Source organism: Tauraco erythrolophus, chromosome 11 (genome assembly GCF_009769465.1).
Source record: "Tauraco erythrolophus isolate bTauEry1 chromosome 11, bTauEry1.pri, whole genome shotgun sequence".
Lineage (NCBI taxonomy): Eukaryota > Metazoa > Chordata > Aves > Musophagiformes > Musophagidae > Tauraco > Tauraco erythrolophus.
In genome coordinates, this window is record NC_141475.1 from 12,870,686 (window position 1) to 12,893,018 (window position 22,333).

Here is a 22,333-nt window from a genome sequence, read left to right on the forward strand (position 1 = left end):
ACCCAAGTCTGCCAATTACGGTATAAACGCAGTAAGATTTGTTTCAGTTCATAAGACACTTCCAATAGCAATAAGCATTCAGCAACTGCCACAGTAAATTCTTATGTTCCCATTTTACTTAAATATTCTCAAGAGGTACTTTTGGCTTAGTCTTGTGTTACTTAAGAAGATTTAAAAAATTATAATTACATATATTTTTTTTTAAAAAAAAAGGAAGAAAAAAACCCATTTTGTCTTGTATTTACCTGATCAGGTTCCAGCTGGATAGCCCTATCATAACAGGCTGTCGCATCTCTTAACAAGCCAATACTTTCATGCTCAAGGATTTGTTCTTTGAGAGATGGTTCCGCTTTCCGAATTGCACTCACCCCGGCTACTCCATCTGGCTCATGCATAGCTGCATACAATTTCTTTATTCAAAAGAATAGGAAATAGACATTAAAAACAACGCTATGACATGAAGATATTTTATATGTAACAGTCAGAATCATGCATCTCCTTGAAAATAATGAACTACTCTGTAGGACTTCTTGGCATTAAGTTTTCAAGGAAAATGTAAGTTTTGCAGGGCTGCTTTCAAAGTTGAGTCCTACTTTTGCTTAGCATAATGCAATACTCATGATCTCATACTTCACGAAGAATAAGAAAGAAAAACAGATCAAGTTACCTGAAAAAAATCTGTATAAAGGGCAAAATAAATATCCTATTATTACGTGACAAGTTGTATAATATGAAGCTGCATATTACTTAAGGTGGAAAGGCAACATACTGAGTTTTTCAAATTTGAAACATCACTCAGGGATATAAACCATAAGGACGCACAAACAGGCTCATCCCAGAGCTTAAAACACTTCTTGAAAATAATTTAAATCATTTTCAACACACTTAGTGTTAGCTCTTTCTTTACAGTACAATAAGCCACTCAGCTTTGCTTCAAACGTGTTTTGGCTTTTTTGGGGGGGGGAGGGTTATTATAGTTGGCTGTGCTTTCTCTGACAAAGGACAGAGTTAACTAAAAGCAATAAATGCTATAATTTCAACAAAAACACATTTAACTATTTTCAGGATTTTACAGTCTTTTATTATACACTAGAAAGCTAGTCCTTCCTTTTCACATAAGTAGCATGCCAAGCAAGGGGAAGTACTAGATGTTGCTGAAAGACGACTAAACACCCCTATCCACAGCAAGAGTCTAACTACATCTTTTCTTCTTCCTGTCTCAAGGAAGAATTAGACAAAGCTTTATTCATCTGTGCCTATTTTCATTTTAAGATAAAACAAACAAAACCCAAAGAGAACTTCAGAACCTGAAGAAATCCAAGATGCTCCTGAATATTTTGTTTCTTCTCTGTGATGAATGATTCAAAGTGCATCACAGCCCTTGTGTAAGCCTTAGAGCGAAAGGAAGCCACAGCTAGCGTATCCTGAGGTATGAGGTCTAGAAAACGTGTCACATTTTGATATTCTCCATAGTCCTCACTCGATGCTATAGAAAAAAAACACATTTTAAAAAGTCTGTCCATTGAGGTTTCATTTATAAGAATTACTTTATGCATCAAAATGCAGTTAATTCAATTCACCATTTAGTGAGATAATGTGATTATTTAATAATATATTTTTCTCTTCTGTCAAGAATAATTAATTTAAACAATCCTGGTGGAATTTCTACATCTTGCAAGACAGCATAGAATATGTTAAACTTAACCTTTAGAAAACTAACAAATTAACAATTTGGTTTTTTTTACTTTAAATCTGCATTTCTTACAATGGTCATTCAAAACAAGGGTTTTGGGGTGGGAGGGCAGAAATCACAATATGATAGTAAGAAATCAGAAAGCAGACTAACATACAGTAATACAGTAATACTGCATTCTTAAATGGTCATAATGTGAAGTGGCAAATTTAAGTATTTATTAGAATGTAAATGCCATTTTAAATAAAATAAGCATCACTCACTCTTTAGATCACTTCTGTCTTTGCTAGATTTGCTAATATTTTTCTCAGCAATAAGCATTTGAAACTTATGTCTAGCCCACTGAGTCAGATGATCAAGCATGGAAAACACCGTCTGTGTGCTCAGCTGACTTAGATCAGATGCACTGTCTTCAAGTCTCCTAGTAGACTGGTCATCGTGTTTCAGAACAGCCATAATCTCCACGTAAACCTACACAAACATTAATATGATAAAAGACAGAAATGCCATACAGGCACCAAAATAGTAGGTAACAGCAATTAACAAAGAAATCAAACTAAAATACTAGATAGTTTAATTGTGTATCTTAATAATTTGGGGCTTATTTGCAAGCTCTGTTTGTCCCACTATCTTAAGAGGAAGAAATGGCAAAGCCAGTAGCAATTGCTGTCAAGAGAATCCATACAGGGAGAAAGCCTTTGAAAAGCAAACCCTTGGAGTACCGGAATTTTAGGTTTCGAAATACAATGAATGCTACTGCACTTCTGCTGCAAATACAACACTTCAAGGTTTGATAAAACTCAACTTATCTACTGGCTACCAGATCACAGAACTACTTTTTGCTTATATTTACATAAATATCGTTCCAAAAGATCTGCTTCCTGTTTGTTTTAGTCAACAGATATGAATTCACATACATAATAGATGCTTATTGTGGATGTACTTGTTCACACAAGAAAAATCATCTCTACACACCCATCATGTCTAAACAGATATCTTAGGTATGAAATTTCAAATTAATCGAATGCAAGTTATATTTTTCAGTCTCTTCAACTGACTGGATCCAGCAGACTGCAGAATTTTTTTCTGTCCTATCCATGCTTTGCTACAAGACATCTATGAATCCTGTTCTGCATTAATCTGGTAGCTAAATAGTTTTTCCACTTAAATTTTAAGTGTATGCAAGCGAGAGAAAACATTAAATGTCTGAATTCTTGAAAGTACACAAGTTCAATCATTTCCTTGCTTGTGCTGCACTCTCTTCCTCTTTGTACCACTCCAGCTCTTGAAGTTGCTGCAGTCATAATTAACTGCATAGTGTCTTGTCCTAGGCCCTACCAAAGAAATAGATGAAAATCCACAGAAAAGTAGTTCAACAAAAACTTGTATAAGTATATTCAAAACACTGGCAGAAAATGCATATTATTAACATAGAAAAAGGAGTTTAGCACCATAAAATTTGTTCATATAGGTCTACAGTAATTTTGCAGAGCTGAACAGTTCTTAGGAAGAACAGCTCCTGAACATTCCTATAAAAAACACTGTCTTCTTATATACCTCACCTCTTGTTGATCCTCTTCACTGCATCCCAACAAAACATAGACAAGGATGTGTGGAAGCAGATAAATTGTCACTTTATAGTCATTCTTCATCATAATACTGCAACAATCGAAAACTTTTCTGGCAAGATCATGTCGCACCTATTAAAAAAAAAATTTCCAGGAAAAGCATCATTACAAAAGTGCAAATGCCTGAACAATTAACAGGTTTCTTTCTGTCGACAAATACAAATTCTATTCCATCAAATAATTTTTAGATATGTGTCTCCTATAGAAGGGTCTGCAGACTTAAACCTGCAACAGGGATGCGAGACAGCAGTTGCTATTACACATATCGGTTGCTGATACCACAAATATAGGCAAGCATTGCTTACATGTTCCACTTTTCCATGTTTTCTACACCACTGTGAACTTGCACTGGCCACAGAAAAAACCTTAAGGCCGAGAGTCTACTACTGCACTCAGCCTCTCTTCTGCCCTTAAAAGTCTGCAAAAAGTAGGAAATTATCAAGACACTCAATTCTTCTCTGTCTGAAATCAAAAGAGGACAGTGTAGCTACTGAGCTATTGTGATTAAATTCACTTCCTGAAGAGGTTAACTTAGAAGTGAAATTTTCAGTGGGTCACTAACATGTTGGAAAGGGGAAAGGAAAGCAAGAAAGTGACAAATACTTTTTATGTGCGGGGACAGTGGAGCTATGGGGAAATGAAAGAAATCCTTCAAAAACTGAGAAGGTAGATTTGAGATTTTCCAGAAGCATTTCAGATGCTTTTAAGAAGCATTTGCCAGTGCCTTCAGCTACACAAGAGTCTCTGAACAAAGGCAAACTTCCTAGACTTTTGGATGTGACACTACCTGTGAAGCCTAGCCAAGAAGCAACAATGCTGGGCAAGGGAAGGTGTGTGGTTACTTTGATGATGCCAGAAGTCTTTAGGTATGGGCTTTAACAGGCCTATAAGAGAATAGGCATATTCCCCCATCCATCCCGGACTTCAAAAAACCAAAATGTAGTTCAAGAACTATGTTGTATATACCAATATAGAGAGCGGATTTATTGTCTTACCTTTGTTACAAGATAACCTGCCCAAGTTGCTGACCATTCTGCAAAATTATCACCTAATTTGCTTAAGTAAATTGGCTTCTTCATCTTAGACCAATTTACAGCCTTTTGATAACTCTTGTACCTGTAATTTTAAAATATCGATTCAATAAAACTAACTTTTTTATTTAATAGAATTTAAAAAACCAATAGCACATTGTTAATTATGAAGTTTCCTAACTGGACTCATATTAGATTTCATCTTCTGAATATTTTATAAAAGTATTAAGAAAATACTTTCAGTAGTCAACATATTTTATTCTTGAGTTTCCCAAAATGAAACATGAAGTACGAGCAACATAACATGCTACCACAATTTTTAAAAATACTTCAAAGTGCTGTTCAAATCAGGGTTTTTTTTGAGTACTATGATTTTGATGGGAAAAACACAGAACATACACAAAAGCCAAGAAATGTCAAATGGTAAAACTTATCACAGATGAGCATGATGGTCTTCGTGAGGAAACAGAAAGGAAACATTGTTCATTATTTCAAATAAGGTACACAGGTAATTTGAAGTTTTCTTCACATTATTTTTGTCATTAATTCAACAAAATAAAAAGTCAGATTAAAACCCAGCGAGCTCTTCTTACTTCTCTAAAGGGCACCAGTAAAGTGATATTAATGGATCTGAGTACGAACTCAAATGCTAGAGAGAATTTGTACAGAGGAAAGAAAACAGAAATAAAAGCTTCAAAACTTCATATAAAAAAAGACAATACTCTAGGTACAAACAGGCAGATCTGGGCAACATATGAGCTCAGAATTTTGTTCTTTTGATTTACAGAGAATTACATTCAAGGAAGTGCTAATTCAGCTTTACATAGAAAGACCTTATTTGAATTTTGTACATACTCTTCCGTGAAGAGCAACAATCACAAAACCAAAAGAAGTTATGGCTAGCGTAGAGGAAAAAGAAGACTTTTTAAAGCTGTTACGCAAGAAAATTGCTTAAGTTGTCAAATACCGTGTATTTAAGTGAGGTTCCAAGATCTCCTGCACGTGCTCAGGAAACCTCCTCCAAAGTCTGGAGCCTGGGCAGTCAGTGTTTGTCTCTCTACAGTCATAGATAGACAATAATTCCTGAAAAGGCATGGTTTAGACGACCGAGTTAGCACAGAAAATATTTCATGATCACAGTGGTAATAAAAACTGGTGTATATACAGAATTTACGAGATAGAAGTTACAGAATGTTTAATTCAGAAATTATAACTGTAAAACTTTCATCCATCATTGTTAATTCCTTATTACTATGCAGTGTTGATTTCACCTAACTATTGATTCTCCAGATTCTCCAGTTGGTGTTTGGACCACGTTATCCCATATTCTTCACATCTGCCAATAAACCAGGACTACAAGTTAGTCCGATTCTTCCTTGTGTATAAGCTAATCAAATTCTCTTACCCCATTGACTACCTGGGGCCACTTATTTTCTCCTGGAGCAAAGAATTGTCCTGAAGTTTTCACAAAGATATTAAAAAACAACAACAAAAACAAAAGTTGGCAAACTAATACAAAAGACTACAGTATGAAAATAAGGGTAGGCTCACTTTCAGTTGCTTCTTAAAAGTGTAAGCAGAAACACTCTTAGGAACGCTTACTGCTTTTCATTTCTGCCTATGGAACATGCACCATTTCTAAGTCAGTCTCAGGATTACTCCTTCAATCACTGTGTATGGACTGTTAGTTACCTCTGAAATGTCGGATTTCTCCTAAGACATTGTGACACAAAAGCAAACAAATCTTCATTTATTTGACAACTCCTCAGAACTTTAAGCTAGCACTGAGCAGTTTAAAAAACTAAAAAAAAAACCTCTATCCTGAATAAACTCTTAATTTAAACTGTAATTTAAAGCTGTATAGGATGAAGTTTCAAATACTTAAACATGTACTTCAAAATGTATACTTCTATTGCATAATTCTATGTTCAGTGTGATAGAAAATTATTTGTGAAGAAAAAATAGGATCTAACCATATATCTTACCTGAATTGCATATGCTGCAGAATCCTGAGCGCGAACATTATCAGCATAAGCAAGGAATGCTCTGGTCAGTTCCATTAATAACCCATAGGCAAAATTTGGATCCTCCACACCAGCCTCAATCAGAAACAGAATGCCAGTTTTAATAAAACAGACAGAGTAATAGCTGTATCTTTAATCTCCAAATGATCACTATGAAGTCTGACTCTAAACTGTTTTAGATGAGAAAGCAAGTACAGATTTTCAAAGGGTCTAAAGAGAAGAGGTTCCCTACTCCCAAGTACTTTTAGAAAACCCTTAATGCTAAACAAAACACAACAGCAACACGTCTTACCACAAACGTAAAATGTTTTCCTTGAGTTTCACTTGTTGAAAAATCCAGCCTGCCGGGATCTATGGCTCCTAGTTCACCCAAACATTCTCCACAAAGTAGTCGGGCTTGAGAATTTGCATCCTGGCAGCCGATTAGAAGTACAGTCACCAACTGGGAGATGACTGGCTCCACAGTTTCACTGTCTGTTACATACTTTATCAATTTTTCCTAAGAAGTTGAAAAACAAAGATGAGTTATTTTACAACTATGCTTACGGCAAACATTCCTGGAAATTTTCCATCTGTAACTTACTCTTACTGCATATTTCATCTACCCATAGCAACTCAAATAGTCATTTTGTACCTATAGCCCAATCAGCCCTAAATTGCTTGCTACCCTAGGAAGGACTAAACAACTGAATGAGAATGAGGGATTTGGGCCTCAATTAACAATTTTATCATGGCCAACATTGTATTTTGTTATCACATACCTCTCTACTAACTTCATTTTCTTTCCTTGTCTTACCAAGAACCTCTCTTCTTTTCCGTGTTAATCTTTTTCACTTATCTGCCCCTTTTCTTCATGTGTTCTGATACTTCCTCTCAATTTCTTTTCATGCAGCTCTTGTCAAACCTCTGGTTTCACTGCCATTTGTATCCTTATTATTTCCTGTTTGTTGGTGATTTCTTCACTTTCAGTTCTTACAAAGCCCAGGGTTTCAAGTCCTTTAATCAATGCCCATCACTTTAATTGGATTTTCTTTCCTTTTCATTTTGGCCCAGCTTTTTTTCCCCCAGTTCCACGTTTAGTCCAAATACAGAAAAAAAATTCTCTTAATAACGTGAAAATGTTTGCCGTTATTAAGTTTAATGAAAACTGAAACCACAGGCAACATAACCGAACAAAGAGTTCCACAAGTTGTAGAACTAATTAAGTTTGATTTGCCTCAATTATTTTGCTAGACTTCTAACTAAGCAAGACACAGCAGGATTTTGTTGACCTCAGCCGCAAGAATTACCGACTGGTCAGGAATATACACAATGATTGCTTGTTCTTTTAGCTAGGATTTTTTTTTTTTTTAGTTTCTGACTGAAGTCTGTCCCACAATCTTACAGCTAATAAGAGGATAGATTTATTTATTTATTTATTTTTAATAGGTCACATACACCCCTCTGGTCTAATAACCATATTAGTAAAGCAGTATCCTTGCAATTTGTACATGGCTGTAAAATTTATTTGAATATAATCAATAGATTCAAATTTTTGAGGATAGAAGGCAAAAAAAAAAAGTAAAAAAAATCCAAAGGTGTGAGATGGTCACTCACATCTTAATTCTTTCAGATATTACACTCACACACAAAAACCACTGGCTTTAGTGTATTAGTCTCCTGATGCAAAAGCTGTGCATCTTCCAACCGAGAACAAGCCCATACAACAGACTGCTGAAACGGACTTCTTAGATACATCTCTCCTCAGAGTTGAAAAAGATAAGAAATACACCACTAGCCTTGCTGAATCAGTACCACACAAATCAGGAGTGTTTGAAAGTCCTCTTACACAGAAACATAATGAAAAAGAATACCTTCTCCCCATTATATGGAGCAACAGCTAGCTTAACAAATTGGAGAGAATAACACAGTTCATGTGAACACCCAGTAACAGTAAGGAGTTTTAGATTGTTGGTCCAGACACTTCTCTGATTTATTTTTAATTCTACTGAAATGATGAGGACAAGGCTGAGGTCCTTAATGCCTTCTTTGCCTCAGTCTTTAATAATAAGGTCAGTAGTTCCCAGGTGAGCTGGCCTATGGTGTCTGAGAGCAGGGAGGGAGAGCAAATCAAAGCTCCTGTGATCCAAGAGGAACGGGTCAAGGATCTGCTTCATCTGCTGGATGCCCACAAGTCTATGGGGCCTGATGGTATCCACCCGAGAGTCCTGAGAGAGCTGGCGGATGTCATTGCCAAACCCCTGTCCATTATCTTTGGGCAGTCTTGGCTCACTGGGGAAGTTCCGCTGGACTGGAGCCTGGCGGATGTTACCCCCATTTACAAAAAAGGGCGGGAGGAGGATCCGGGGAACTACAGGCCTGTCAGTCTGACCTCGGTGATGGGCAAAGTCATGGAACAGGTTATCTTGAGTGCTATTAATGAGCACATACAGGTTAACCGGGTGATCAGGCCCAGTCAACATGGGTTTATGAAAGGCAGGTCTTGCCAATCAAACCTGATCACCTTCTATGATGGGGTGACCCACCTGGTTGATGAGGGAAGGGCTGTGGATGTAGTTTTCCTTGACCTCAGTAAAGCCTTTGATACAGTTTCTCATAGTGTTCTGGTTGAGAAACTGGTAACTGCTGGCCTGGATAGGCACACCCTCCTTTGGGTTAAAAACTGGCTGGATGGCCGGGCCCAAAGAGTGGTGGTAAATGGGGCTAAATCTGGCTGGAGGCCGGTCCCCAGTGGGGTTCCCCAGGGCTCAGTGCTGGGTCCAGTTCTGTTTAACATCTTTATCAATGACCTGGATGAGGGGATTGAATGTACCCTCAGTAAGTTTGCGGACGACACCAAGCTGGGAGGCTGTGTCGATCTGCTCGAGGGCAGGGAGGCCCTTCAGAGGGATTTGAACAGACTGGATCGTTGGGCTGAGGCCAATGGCATGAGCTTTAATAAGGCCAAGTGCAGAGTCCTTCACTTGGGGTATAAAAACCCCAAGCATCGCTACAGGCTTGGGGAAGAGTGGCTGGAGAGCTGCCTGGTGGAGAAGGACCTGGGGGTGTTGGTTGACTACCGGCTTGATATGAGCCAGCAGTGTGCCCAGGTGGCCAAAAAGGTCAATGGGATACTGGTGTGTATCAAGAATAGTGTAACCAGCAGGAATAGGGAAGTGATCCTGCCCCTGTACTCGGCACTGGTGAGGCCGCACCTGGAATATTGTGTCCAGTTTTGGGCCCCTCGCTTTAAGAGGGATATTGAGCTCCTGGAGCGAGTCCAAAGAAGGGTGACTAAACTGGTCAAGGGGCTGGAAAATAAAACTTATGGGGAGCAGCTGAGGGAGTTGGGGCTGTTTAGCCTGGAGAAGAGGAGGCTGAGGGGAGACCTGATTACAGCCTACAAATACTTGAGAAGGGATGGTGGGGAGGTGGGGGAAGGGCTCTTTACATTAGTGATGGGTGACAGAACAAGAGGAAATGGGTATAAGCTTAGTCAGGGGAGACTCAGGTTGGATGTTAGGAAGTATTTCTTCTCTGAAAGGGTGTCAGCCACTGGAATAGGCTGCCCAGGGAGGTGGTTGAGTTCCCATCCCTGAATGTGTTTAAGAATAGGGTGGATGAACTACTTAGGGATATGGTATAATGGGGATTAGGGACGGTTGGACTGGATGATCTCTAAGGTCTTTTCCAACCTAGAAATCTATGAATCTATGAATATGAAAGGTTTCCTATACCTGATTTCTATATAATGTTTCTTTCAGGCTGGTAAGTGCATGAATACGAACATCCACATTCTCATGCTGAATAGCTCTCATAGACAGCTGCAGTGTTGTCTGCAAGTCAGTGCTTTTGGAGGATTCCTGAACAAGACATGAGACAAGAGGTTCAAGTTAAATATAAAAAGGAACATGGTTTAGCAGCATCTCAAAGAACACAACTGAGAACATGTACAAACAACTACTTTTCTGTCTACATTCTCACCTCTATCCATATATCACTGTCTCCCTATTTTTTTAAATGTTTTCCCTCAAAACATACTATATTTACACTTTCGCTTAAATATAATGATGGTGTAAATAAAAGTGATTAAATCAGATGAAAATGCTTTGCTTTGAGCATCTTGTTATCTAAAAATGAAATTAATTTTTACTTTTGTTACCTCATTCCCACTAAATAATTGCTACTTCCCATCTATTACTTGACCATTCTGATGTCAAGCAAAAGAAACGGACCACAGAAACTCCTAAAAATAGGCAAACTTTGTTACCTTTAACAATACAGAAGAAGGATCAAATTAAAAGTAGCTTCTCCTGTAACACATTCATTGCCAGAGCTAATACTGCTGACTTTTATAATCTCTTTAGTCTCAAAAAGATTAAAAGTCAGCATTCAGAAGATGCTACAGAAACAAGCATGTTAGTCATGAGCATATTTCACTCCTAAAGAGGAATCAGAATCTGCTTCAAACTATTTCTGCAATACCCAAATTCTGTTTTGTTGTGGAGGCAGATAAATACTATTTCCACTTAACAAGAAACTTTACATACTTTCCTCACTTGTCATGAATTCATTTGATGCATTAAAAATTAACAAATAAATAAAAGAAGCTGTACCTTTCTGTATTCCTGAAGAACTACTTGGATTTCTTTCAGTTCTGGAAGGTCAGGCAGAAAATATATTTCATGTAAAAAGTCTCGTACCGCATCTCTAATAGTCGCAAAAAAAATATTGCAAAGAACACAGCAAGCATTAGTTGGATCAGAAAAATCTTAAAAACCCACCAAAAGAAAGCAGCAAAATGTAATGACTAGAAGAACTAAGGCTTGAAAAGCAGAAAAACCGTAAATTCCATGGATTTTTTTTACCCAATTAAGTATACATATTAAACAACTTGTTTCTCTTATTTTACTTAACTAAGTCACAGATATTCTCCTCTATACTTCAAATTAATTTCTCTTTCAAAAGATAGCTCTTTGAAAGCTTTCAAAGTTGCCATTCACCTCTACCAGGTTTGGCTCTCCTTATTTTGAACACTGGCCAAAGGGTAAGAATAATCCCATTTGATGTGAATCCAGTTCCAGTTTTCCTCATAAGAAAACACACAATGAAAAAAAGAATCCTGTTAGGAACATGAAGGAATCTTTCAATTTTGCTACTGTGGGTTTCTACAAAAGCCTTGTTATTTCTATTGTCACCTTCTATTTTAAATACTGTTATTATGACACAGTGCAAGAAAAAATAATCAAACAAAAGTAATCAGGACATAAACTATCACCATCCCTTAAAAAAAAAAAAAAAAAAAAGAATTAAGGCTCAACATTGTCTCCAAAAGTTTAAGTCACAAAAATTTAAGTCTTTTGTATTATACTTTGATATTATTTTCAGTTGGTGTGACCACTTGTGAAGATGATGTATGAAATCTTACTCAACATTAAATTCTGTGCACTTCATAAATATAACTCTACTGAAAGAGACACAGAATTAATTTGATCCCTATCTCCAACTCTGTTCACTTCTATCGTGTCCTGTAGAGGGAATTTTCTGTACCAGTAGATAAAATGCAGAAATCTGAAAACCTGGCAGGAGGAAGTGTCTGAATGGGTTGTAAGTTGGCCATAGCATCATATACTTTTATAAGGACAATATAAAAACACCTTTTCAGATGAGGCTATCACTTGACAAACTTCAAAATCTCATTGCAATTTAGAGAAGTGGGACTTTATAGAACAATATACTATTTTGCAGAAAAACAAATTTTCTCATCTCAGTGCTGGACAACTTCCATTTAGGATTATCCTCAATTCTATTACAGGATTTAATCCATATAACTAAAAATATTTTGTACAGTACCTGTTCTCAACTATGAGAAAGTAAAATACTGCTGTAGTTTCCTTTGGTTGGATGTGTATAAGGGGCAATAATGCTACTATCACATGACTAAGCAAGGATCCAAGGTATGAATGGTCCAGACTTCGAACAAAACAATCCCAGGCTCTAAACAAGAAAAAACAACAAAACAAAAGCAATCAATGATTCTTCTCTGTATGACAACATTTCAGGTGAGTCATGAGAAGCATTTTAAGTTGCTTCAGCTCTATAGTTTAGATTATTGTCTAGAACAAAACAAAACAGTGAATTCAAAGACGGAAATGCCAGGTACATCACTCTTTCGGTACACTATCAGTTCACCTGCAACACAGTTCTGGAAAGTCATCCTTATATCTTAGAGCTGTTCTCAGTGTAGTCATCATCTTCACTCTCACTGAACTGACGTGTTTGGGACCCATGAGCTTCATTAAAGACATAAGACTGTTTAAAGCCTAGACATAGAGAAAAGTCATTTTAGTGCATTAGATACTCAGTAAAACATACACAAGTCATATTTTCTAACAAAACCAAGCTACCCTGGCTTAAGAAATCAAATCCTACGAGACATCAAATTTAGTTTGATTTTTCAATAAAGAATTTAGGAGTTAGAAGAAAAGAGAACAAAAAGGAATCTGTAATGACAGGTTTATAATAAAAAAGTCGTTATTTTGGCTGTTGATAGATTGAGGGAAGAACAGTGGACATGAAAGGAGTTCATGGTATAGAGTCTGTTATACGACATGATTGACTATATGTCCAAAGCTTTAAAAGCTGAAAAGAGCAGGTTTTGAAAATACAGAGAAAACAAAAAAACTTGCCTCAAAAAAACCACCACAACCACTAAGATCAAAATAAACAAACAAAAAACCTGCAAAAAACAAAACATCAACAACAGAACTGACACATAGCTTCTGGCAGAAGCGACTGATAAGCTTCAGAGAACAGGTAATAGCTCAGTTGTCAAGGGGACTGATGAAAGACAGAAGAGAAATTCTTCGACAGAAGAGAAACACTTCCAGGGATGGGGCATCCAGAACTTCTCTGGGTACTTCAACAGGTTGCCCAGAGAAGTTGTGGCTGCCCCATCCCTGGAAGTGTTCGAGGCCAGGCTGGATGAGGCTTTGAGCAACCTGATCTAGGGGAAGATGTCCCTGCCCATGGCAGGGGGGTTGGAACTAGACGATCTTTAAGGTCTCTTCCAACCCAAACCATTCTATGATGCAGAAAAAGCAGGAAATAAGTCAGTCACAGTAACACTGTGCCAAACAAGGTAGTACAATGTCCAGCATGACAGATCAGTAGCACAGGAAGAAACTTGAGGAAAGGTCATGGAAAGGGAAACGCACTAAGAACAAAACACAAAACAAGAAAAGATAAAAAAAATAGCAGGTGCAGCAGAAGAACTGCTGCACAAATGAAGAAATCCATAAAGTGTAAAGACATAGAGCTATGTAAACTAGAGCGTCTCAACATGAACATCTGAGAAGCAAAAAGCTTTAAAGAACACCAGAGAAAATGCAGTCCACCAGCGTAAAGTTTATATACATTTTAGCACTGAAAAATTCCCTACAGAAATCATCTGCACTACCTCTGTGAGGTGGTAGTTAGAAGCACTGCCCCAGCAGAGCAGTTCAAAGTATGTCTCAAGGCATGAGCTCCAATTTCTCTCAACGCTCTCTACTGTAAAGTTGAAAGGAGCTATTCTGTGAGAAGCAAAACGAATAAAGCTCAGTTTCTCTTGGATTTGCATCTTATTTTCTTTAACTTTGCCTTATAGCCTTGTTCCCTGCAGTAACTCCAGTTTTCTCCCATATTCCCTCATCCTCCGTTTCACATATATGAAACATATGCTCGGATTTCTCCTCTATAATTATTAGTTGAGTGACTTACAATATATACCATGTCTGACTGAAATATGTACATTAGCTGACCATTAAAGAAACAAAACAAAACAAACTTTTGAGCTTACACAGAAGTCCTACCCACAGTGAGATCATCAGTTTTCAAGAATCATGGGGGAACCTTAGCATCTTTGAGACTTCAATGACAGTGGCACAATCACACAAGTCTGGAATATTAAAATAGCCCTTGCTTATCAAAATGTTAGCTTAATTCAAAATTAAGTTTACCATTTTTTTATCCTCAATGCCAACACTGGAACTCAATAACTGCATGTTAAAAAAAGCCAAGATACCAAGCAATTTAGGTTGCAGATAATCAGCCTGTGGTGTGGGGAGAAAAAAAAAAAAGTCAAGTAATTTTACTATAAACACATTCCTAATCTTAAGAGATTAAAAAAGCAAGTATGAAATGCTAATTCTGAAAGACAAATAAGAATCCCAAATACGCACACTGCTCTTTAAGAAATAATCAGTGTTATTAAAGATATCCTTATTATGCTGTAGGTTTTTTTGTTTTGGTAGGGTTTTGGAGGTTGTGGGGGGGGGGGGGGGGGGGTGTGGTTGGTTTGTGTGTGAGGGGTTTGGTTGGTTTGTTTGTGGGTTTTTTTGTTTTCTTTTTTTTTATGCAAACTTGGTAGTATCTCCCTATTACAGGAACACTTAGTATGAAGTAACCACCTTTCCTCCACTTTTTACCTCGGACACAGTGACATTCAGAGAATATCAAGATGTCTTTGCTCTCAGACTAGAGAAGAAAAGTTATTGAACAAAACTGAACATGAATATTTTGACGTCCTTACCATTTGTTCAGGTGATGTTATTTCTCTAGGTCCCTGATAGGGATCATCATGAGATGCAAATGAAGCCAATATTGACAAGCCATTGAAGACTTGTTGATAGTGTTCTCCTATACGGAGCAATAACTCATTATGCAGCCCCTGGTAGTCTTGTCTCAGCAAGCTGCCCAGTTCTATCTCGGTCTCATTCTACAATCAAACAGCAAATAGAAACCAATTCTTCATTTCATCGCAATGAAACGAGGACACAGAGAGACAGGAGGAATTGGACTCTGGTTGATTTACCATAGAGAGCAAAGAAAAAGCTTCCAATCAGCTCAATGTTAGACAAACCAAGTTTTTAGAATTTTTAAGAGCGCAACGTGTAACAGTGCCTCCGAGTCAACAGAACATATTATAAGTAACAAGAACAAAACTTCTGCATATACAGTTTCCCCACCTAAGCTTTGCAAGATCTTAACTTAAATAAAGCAGAAAGCTCACTATTCATCAACTGTTGGTCCTAATCTGCATGTATAATAGAGCGAATGCCAATTTACCTTGAGGTAATGAAGTGCCCGCTCAAGCTCATCCTTGGAGCAGGAACAGACCAAATGAGAGAAGATGTATTTGAAGTTATTGATTAAAATCTCTCTCCGGTTTACATTCAACTGTTTTGCTATGGTTCGGATAAGCGTGGAGGCTGCGGGACTAGCCTTGGCTGCTAGGTCAGGAAGCAAAACTTGTAGGGTCCGCTGGTAAATTAAGAACAACGCTTAATAGAAAAAAACAAACAAACAAAACCCTTCAAAAAGCCAGGGCTCAACTTTATTTCATTTGAGTTAGTACAACACCACACACCTCTGGTCCTACATATGACCATAGGTATGAATAAAGAACAACTTTAATGAGATGGAAATACCTAGTAAAAATGCAGGTAAAATAAAAATAATTAACTAAGGAGGTGCTTCATCTAATCAATATTGAGAAACATGCAAACAAAAAGCGAGTTAGCATTTTCTATGTCCATCCAGACACTGTTCCTCTGTATTTGAGCTCCTAGTTGCAGCAATCCCAAAGTATTCTATATTATAACAGCAAGTAGAGAAAAAAAATTCATATCTGTGACATTCACAGAAAATTGTGGACTAAAACAGAAATCCACAAACACTCACACCCCACCCAAAAAAAAAAAACACAACTAAAAGAATCAAAAGTAAAAAGGACTGACCAACTTACCGAGAGAAAGCGATTTAGATCTGGAAAATCAAATACATTGGCGATCTCAGATAACATGTCCAGAGCCATTTCTCTCTGGTGAGCAGCTGTTTGTTTCTGTAGCTCATTACCCTGGCATGGAGCACTCAATACTGCCATCTGGCTGGAGTGAAGAGATTCCACTAGAAACTAAGCATGAAGAAATACATATTTAGTATTATTTTCCCCTTTTTCGCTCCCTAAAAATAAACAAAAGAGTTTTGCTCCTTTCGATGCATCTGTTTTTCTTTCCTTCCCATTTACTACACATAGATCCATGATTGTTACTTTGTGATAGAACTGGATTATCATCCACTTAATAATAGCATATAATTTTGCAACCTTGGATTCAGACATTGCATTTGTCAAAAAATACTCAAAATTAGAGAAGCCTGCTTTTGATAATTTTCTTTTAAACAGAACTTCTGTCTTTAGGTAATGGGTATAACAAAAGAACAAACGAATCATGTTAGTATTATGCCTGTAAAACGTTGACTTCCATTCCAATTTTAAATCATAGTCTCTTGTGGCAAGGGTATCACCCAATGCAAAAAACATTGTATACTTCCTCTGTTTCAGAACAACAGCATCTAGAGAATAAAAAAGAAAGGCAATACTGTTGAGGGGAGAAGACCATGACAAAGTCAAAGATCTCCCACTCCTTCCTGAATGTTTGTAGGGTTTTGTTTCGTTTTTTTAAATCATCTCTTTCTTGTCCTATGAGATTTCACCTTGTAAAATACTGTAACTTTCACCTTTAATATCTTGTTCAAAATACACAGAAAGAACCTAAACATATGTCTTTCCAAACCACCAACTCTCTTCTTTTTACCTGACAGATAGGCTTCTTGTACTGACTGAAAAAAGCTTGCAGTTTTATGCACTTTGCTGCTGCCAGGGAACGAATTTCCGTGTACGCTGCTCCAGCCACAGAAGCTGACTTGGACAGCAAACAGTGTAACAAATGCAAGAGGGCAAATGGTACCAAATCTCCTTTTGATGCCCTTAAAAAGTAAGCAAAAGAAAAAGAATTAAAAAAGAAAAAAGAATCATTGCATTAATAAAATTACTTTAAGAATACACAACTACCAGAATACAAAATGGCTCATCATTGTATTTGCATAGCTTATCTGTACTTCCTATGACAGGGCAGAAGCAAATGAGGAATATTCCATATGAATCAACAGCTTAGTACACTTACAAATGACTCTGGACAAAGGCTGACCTTGAAATAAGTGATTTATCCTTACATTTACACTTGAACAAAAAGTCACTTTGCATCACAAACTGATAGTACTTCTCAATTTTCAAAATACTATCAAAAATACCTTCCAATATCTCCTGTTGTGAGAATCAAGGTATCTTTAAGCTCATTATTTCTTGATATTTTGGCATTGGTATAGGCTTCTTTCATTCTTGAAACGAACAGCTGAAACACATGAAAACAGAACAAAAAAGTAGAGTGTTTGACATTAGTGAAACAAAAGCCATAGTAAGTTAGGAAAAACAACCAAAAATAAATATGAATTCACCTCTTTAATGAATCCTTCTTCGGAGTCTAACGATTCTAATATGTCCTTTATGCAGTCACTGAAAGCCACTCTTACATCTTTGTCTGGATCTTCCATCAGATTTAATAAAGACCCAACAAGAATCTTCACACTGGACTCATCAGTGTTAAAATCCAGATGTTTGCAAAGATGAGGTATGTTTTCTATAAATGCTGGGTGGCATGGATTGGAGGAGGGAAGAAAAAAAATAATTTTAATGCTTTTTGGAAATCTATTGAAGTGCACAAAACAGTGATGCAGGTAAGCCACAAAGCACACTATGTTTTTTTTATCAAAAGAGTAAATATTGTCAAACTAGACAAGCTATTTAAAACTCAGATTTTATCAAGTATTACATTTCTATATATAGCCATAGACCAAAATTAAGCCCAGGTAGTTTTTAAAAAGAGTATCAATGACAAAATCAAACATTAGCAGTGATGTCAACTGAAATACAACATTTCAAGCACCATTACAGCTATAAAAAAAGCAATATAGAAAAAAAGGAATGGAGAAAGGTACAGAAGTAGTGACTTAGTACCTCATACAGAAGTACAAAATGTTAGTTAAGGTAAAGTCACATACATACCTAGCTTTACTGAACTGGATACTTTGTTCTCGAGGAGAATAAGAAATGGTTTGAAAACGCAGGCCTGCACAGAAGAAGTTTTTTCATGAGCAGAAGTCACAGTAAGGCTGCTACATAAAATACCGTAAGCAACATGCTTAATAGCAGAGTCTGCTAAGGAAGGTCGTATACTAAATGTACCAGAAAGACAGCAAGATAATTTCCCAACTATAGCAGCACAAGCCTCTTTGACTAGCTCAGACTCATCTTTGATTTGATTTCTGAAATAGAAACAAAAATAAAACCATTTTAATAGATCACATACCTAGAAATTTGTATTTCTACGCTGCCTGAACTCTCTTTTTATACTGAAAGTGACATTAGGACAATTTAAGGATCTGTCTCACTAAATTATCTTTTTCTTTTCAGATAACCCTCAAGTTCTATTAAATGTTTAAAGCACCACAGGGCTTGGTGAGTCTGACATGTTATAAAGAAACTGGAGAACAGTCACTACAGGACAGAAGACACCAAGCCATTACATAAAAGGCAAAGAAATTGGAAAGATTTTTTAAGAGAGAGAGGGACAGATATCACACATATTTAACTGACAAAGATATCTCTTTCCCTCTTCTTAGTTTAAATTTATTAATTAGAACTGAGATCTTCAACTAGCGAAGTAACTTGTATACTGACATGGTAAGCAAAAACTATTCATCATACAGACACTGTCACACCTATCCTGCTGACATCTTACGATTTCTGAAATTGAGATCTAGCAAATTCTGGATGAAATAGAAATAAATATCTATTTTGGTGCTTATGCTACGTTTCTTATTTGTCTATTTTTCTTCTTGTGTGAAGACAGAAAAGCAGCATTAATACATACAAAAGAGCCTTGGGAATCATACTGCAAGACTGCACACTTAGTGGATGAAGCAGGAGAGAGAATCCTTTAACGCAAGTAGCCCGAATTACTTCATGGGGACTTTGTAGTGCCCAATGATAAATGGATTTTCTCCAATCCAGACGAATGTTTCTTGGGAAGAGAGACAGAAGGAACACACAGTGCGACTGAGTTTGGGGTGCTAAAGAGAAAGAAACAAAATAAAGCAGATAATGACTTGATTTAAACTTTGAATGTCCTCAATCATCATATTCGGGCAAAGGAAACAATTCTACTTTAGAACAATAATTCCAGAAATATCTTAGGTTTTACATACTTTAACATACTTACAGAAACTCTGTGCAGTTTTTTGACTCAAAACTAGAGGATCAAACTCAAAAGTAGATGATTTAAAAGAAGAATCATCAGGATGGCTGTAAATCCAGGGCAGAGACAGCAATCCACATAAGTTATCAAGAATCTGGTCACTCAGTGAAATTTTCACTAGGGAGAAGAAAAAAACAAAACAAAACAACAAAAAACTGATACTTTTACAGCTCTTCATATTTCAAAAAGAAGATGCAAGTTTTATGTTCTTAATTTGTTTTTTCTATCAACAAAGTATCACTATTCCCACATGTTCATATCCTACGTTTTAGACATATAATAATAAATGATACAGTGCTACATCAAAATAATCTAAAAATTTCATTAAACAGTTGACAGCATGTAATACATGAGCAGCAGAATGAATAAAACTTTGGTATCTCTCGATTTCTACGAAGACTCTCGGCTAGTAAGCTGACCTCATAATAACACTTCAGTCTTAGTATCTGTCCTCCATCCCACCAGCTACTTTTAAAAAACCATGCAAGTACTTGATACGGTACACTTCCTGCATGCCACATTTGCTGAACTGGCCAGAAGCTTTGAAATCTTTGAGTGGAACAGAGATAGGAAGGCATACTATCCCTCTGTGTTTTAAAAAGAAAACTGCTTAAAGTTCATTTCTTGGTCACGCACATTCACTATCCCCGCATAGTCTCTTGTTCAGATAAAAATCAACAGACATACAGACCAAGACTAGTAAATCCTGTTCAAAAGGAATGCAAAGGAAGGTCTCTAAACAGAGAAGAATGGTCTGGGGTTTTTAACCTTTTTTGTACAGGAATTGGATTTCTAACACAAGATCTATAATTTCAGTACCTCTACTACAACAGACCAATTTAGTCAGATGCATTCCTGATTTAAAAAGATAAAAATCAAGGAAAGACATGCTAGTTCATAGAATTTCTCACCTTGTGCATACAGCAAAGCATCAAAGATTTTCACTATTCTGTCAATCACTTGTTCTAGGTTAACAATCTGCGTAGCAGCCTCTAACAGGTTTCTGCAGACTTTCACTACTCTTGCAATAAAATCAGAGGAAATCCATGTGAACTGTATATTCACCACTGAATCTGAGGAACTCGGTGTATTCTTACATGTGTCAGAGTTACATGGATGAGTTATTTTATGATCCATACTGTTAAAATAGAAATCATATGATCAGTACAACAGACTATAAACATTTAATATTGTATTGCTTGTAAGCAAAGGCACTATGAAAATGTACTACTACAAAACATACAGGACTTATCCAATACTTGTCCTGATACATGGACAAGCATGGAAGTAATCTATACAAATCATAACAACAGTTACAAGAAACTATTGGTCCCACGGTTTCACATGGGTACATTTACCTTTCACATTGGTTAGAATTTGTTGGGGGAGAACAATGAACTATGCACAAAGCAGCCAGTTGCAGAATTACAGCAATCCCTTCCACAGTCTGAAGAATATTCGGTGTCAGAATTTCTCTCTCAAGGCTAAGTATTAAGGATGAAGCTTTCTTTGTGATGACATTCCACAGAGTGCTCTTCAATTTCATGTTTGCAGGACTAAGTCTGTAATTTGACCATATTAATTATTTTCCAACACATACTTTTTTTCAGAAAAGTTAAATAATCATAGCAAAACCAGAGCTAATCCATGTTGGATACAGGATTAGTACCAAATGAAGCTTTAGCTTTAACACGCTCTTTGGGAGAATAAGATACTAAATCTGAAGTTAAGTATGATGCAAATCAGACTTATCTGAAAGGCTATAAAGGTATAATTCTACAATCCTTGGAAGGTCGTGTTGACCAAGGTGGTTCCTGATGACTACAAAAAGGCAAACGTCACACCCATCTTCAAGAAAGGCAAAAAAGATGATCCAAGAAACGATAGGCATGCCAGCCTAACCTCAGTCGCTGGGAAGGTTACAGAAAAAGTCTTCCTTGAACTCATTTCTACCCACATAAGGAACAAGAGTGTGACTGGGAACTGCCAGCACATATTTACCAAGGGCAAATCATGCCAGACTAGCACGATTCCTTTCCACAATGAGACAGGTAGCTCTATAGATAAAAGAAGAGCTGCTTATTCAGAGTACCTTAACTGGCTGGAAAACTAGGTTGACAAGAAGGTCAACAGAGACATATGAAAAGTCCTGCAACTGGCACAAAAAACCCCATGCAACAGAACAGGCTGAGGGCTGACTGGCTAGTAAACAGCTTTGAAGAAAAAGACCTGGTGGACTTGAGGAAAAGTTCAATATAAGAGCAGCATGACCTTGCTGCAAAGAAGGTCAACTACATCCTGGGCTGTATTATCAAAAGTGAAGGCTGATCATGAGTCCATACCTGGAGTACAGCATGCTGGAGCCAGTTTTGAGTGCCCAAATACAACAAAGACCAACATGCTAGAGCAAGTCCAAGATAATAAGGGAGCTGAAGCACAGCACAAGCAGAGACTGAGAGAACTGGCTTTTGTTCATCTGAGAACCACTTGACTTAGCTAGGCCTTTTTTAAGCACATGCAGTGCAACAGCAAACAGCATAGCCACATACTTGATTCCGTCACTCTTTATGTATTCTCTTAGCTTTTCTGTTTTCAGTGTGTAATTATGAAAATAATTTGCATTCAACATATTAAAAATACAGTCTCTTTAACTAAAGTTTGGCTTAAAAAAAATGTGTAGATTTTGGTCCTTCAAAATATCATTTAGATCTTTTCCCAGAAGATCTTTCAATGTGGCTGTTATGAAGAAACTGCCTGAAAAAGTTGTCATTTGTTATTATTC

General features: G+C 36.9%; 1 protein-coding gene across 2 annotated transcripts in view; it reads right to left on the reverse strand.

Annotated features, from left to right (window-relative positions):
• Positions 1 to 22,333, reverse strand: part of ATR (ATR checkpoint kinase) — a 43,293-nt gene that overhangs the window by 15,767 nt on the left and 5,193 nt on the right. The window contains exons 6-29 of one of the 2 annotated variants that reach the window (XM_086618763.1): positions 20,910 to 21,113; positions 20,463 to 20,689; positions 19,516 to 19,668; positions 19,168 to 19,366; positions 18,300 to 18,559; positions 17,693 to 17,883; positions 17,489 to 17,589; positions 16,993 to 17,164; positions 16,143 to 16,310; positions 15,464 to 15,658; positions 14,928 to 15,113; positions 14,356 to 14,448; positions 12,548 to 12,678; positions 12,209 to 12,352; positions 10,972 to 11,065; positions 10,093 to 10,218; positions 6,669 to 6,875; positions 6,338 to 6,451; positions 5,320 to 5,435; positions 4,317 to 4,437; positions 3,256 to 3,393; positions 1,957 to 2,164; positions 1,308 to 1,486; positions 246 to 410 (exon numbers count right to left, since the gene is read on the reverse strand). In XM_086618763.1, the coding sequence (XP_086474889.1) occupies positions 246 to 410; positions 1,308 to 1,486; positions 1,957 to 2,164; positions 3,256 to 3,393; positions 4,317 to 4,437; positions 5,320 to 5,435; positions 6,338 to 6,451; positions 6,669 to 6,875; positions 10,093 to 10,218; positions 10,972 to 11,065; positions 12,209 to 12,352; positions 12,548 to 12,678; positions 14,356 to 14,448; positions 14,928 to 15,113; positions 15,464 to 15,658; positions 16,143 to 16,310; positions 16,993 to 17,164; positions 17,489 to 17,589; positions 17,693 to 17,883; positions 18,300 to 18,559; positions 19,168 to 19,366; positions 19,516 to 19,668; positions 20,463 to 20,689; positions 20,910 to 21,113 (3,892 nt within the window). The remainder of the gene's footprint in view (positions 1 to 245; positions 411 to 1,307; positions 1,487 to 1,956; positions 2,165 to 3,255; positions 3,394 to 4,316; positions 4,438 to 5,319; positions 5,436 to 6,337; positions 6,452 to 6,668; positions 6,876 to 10,092; positions 10,219 to 10,971; positions 11,066 to 12,208; positions 12,353 to 12,547; positions 12,679 to 14,355; positions 14,449 to 14,927; positions 15,114 to 15,463; positions 15,659 to 16,142; positions 16,311 to 16,992; positions 17,165 to 17,488; positions 17,590 to 17,692; positions 17,884 to 18,299; positions 18,560 to 19,167; positions 19,367 to 19,515; positions 19,669 to 20,462; positions 20,690 to 20,909; positions 21,114 to 22,333) is intronic. The other variant, XM_086618764.1, reaches the window with a different exon arrangement.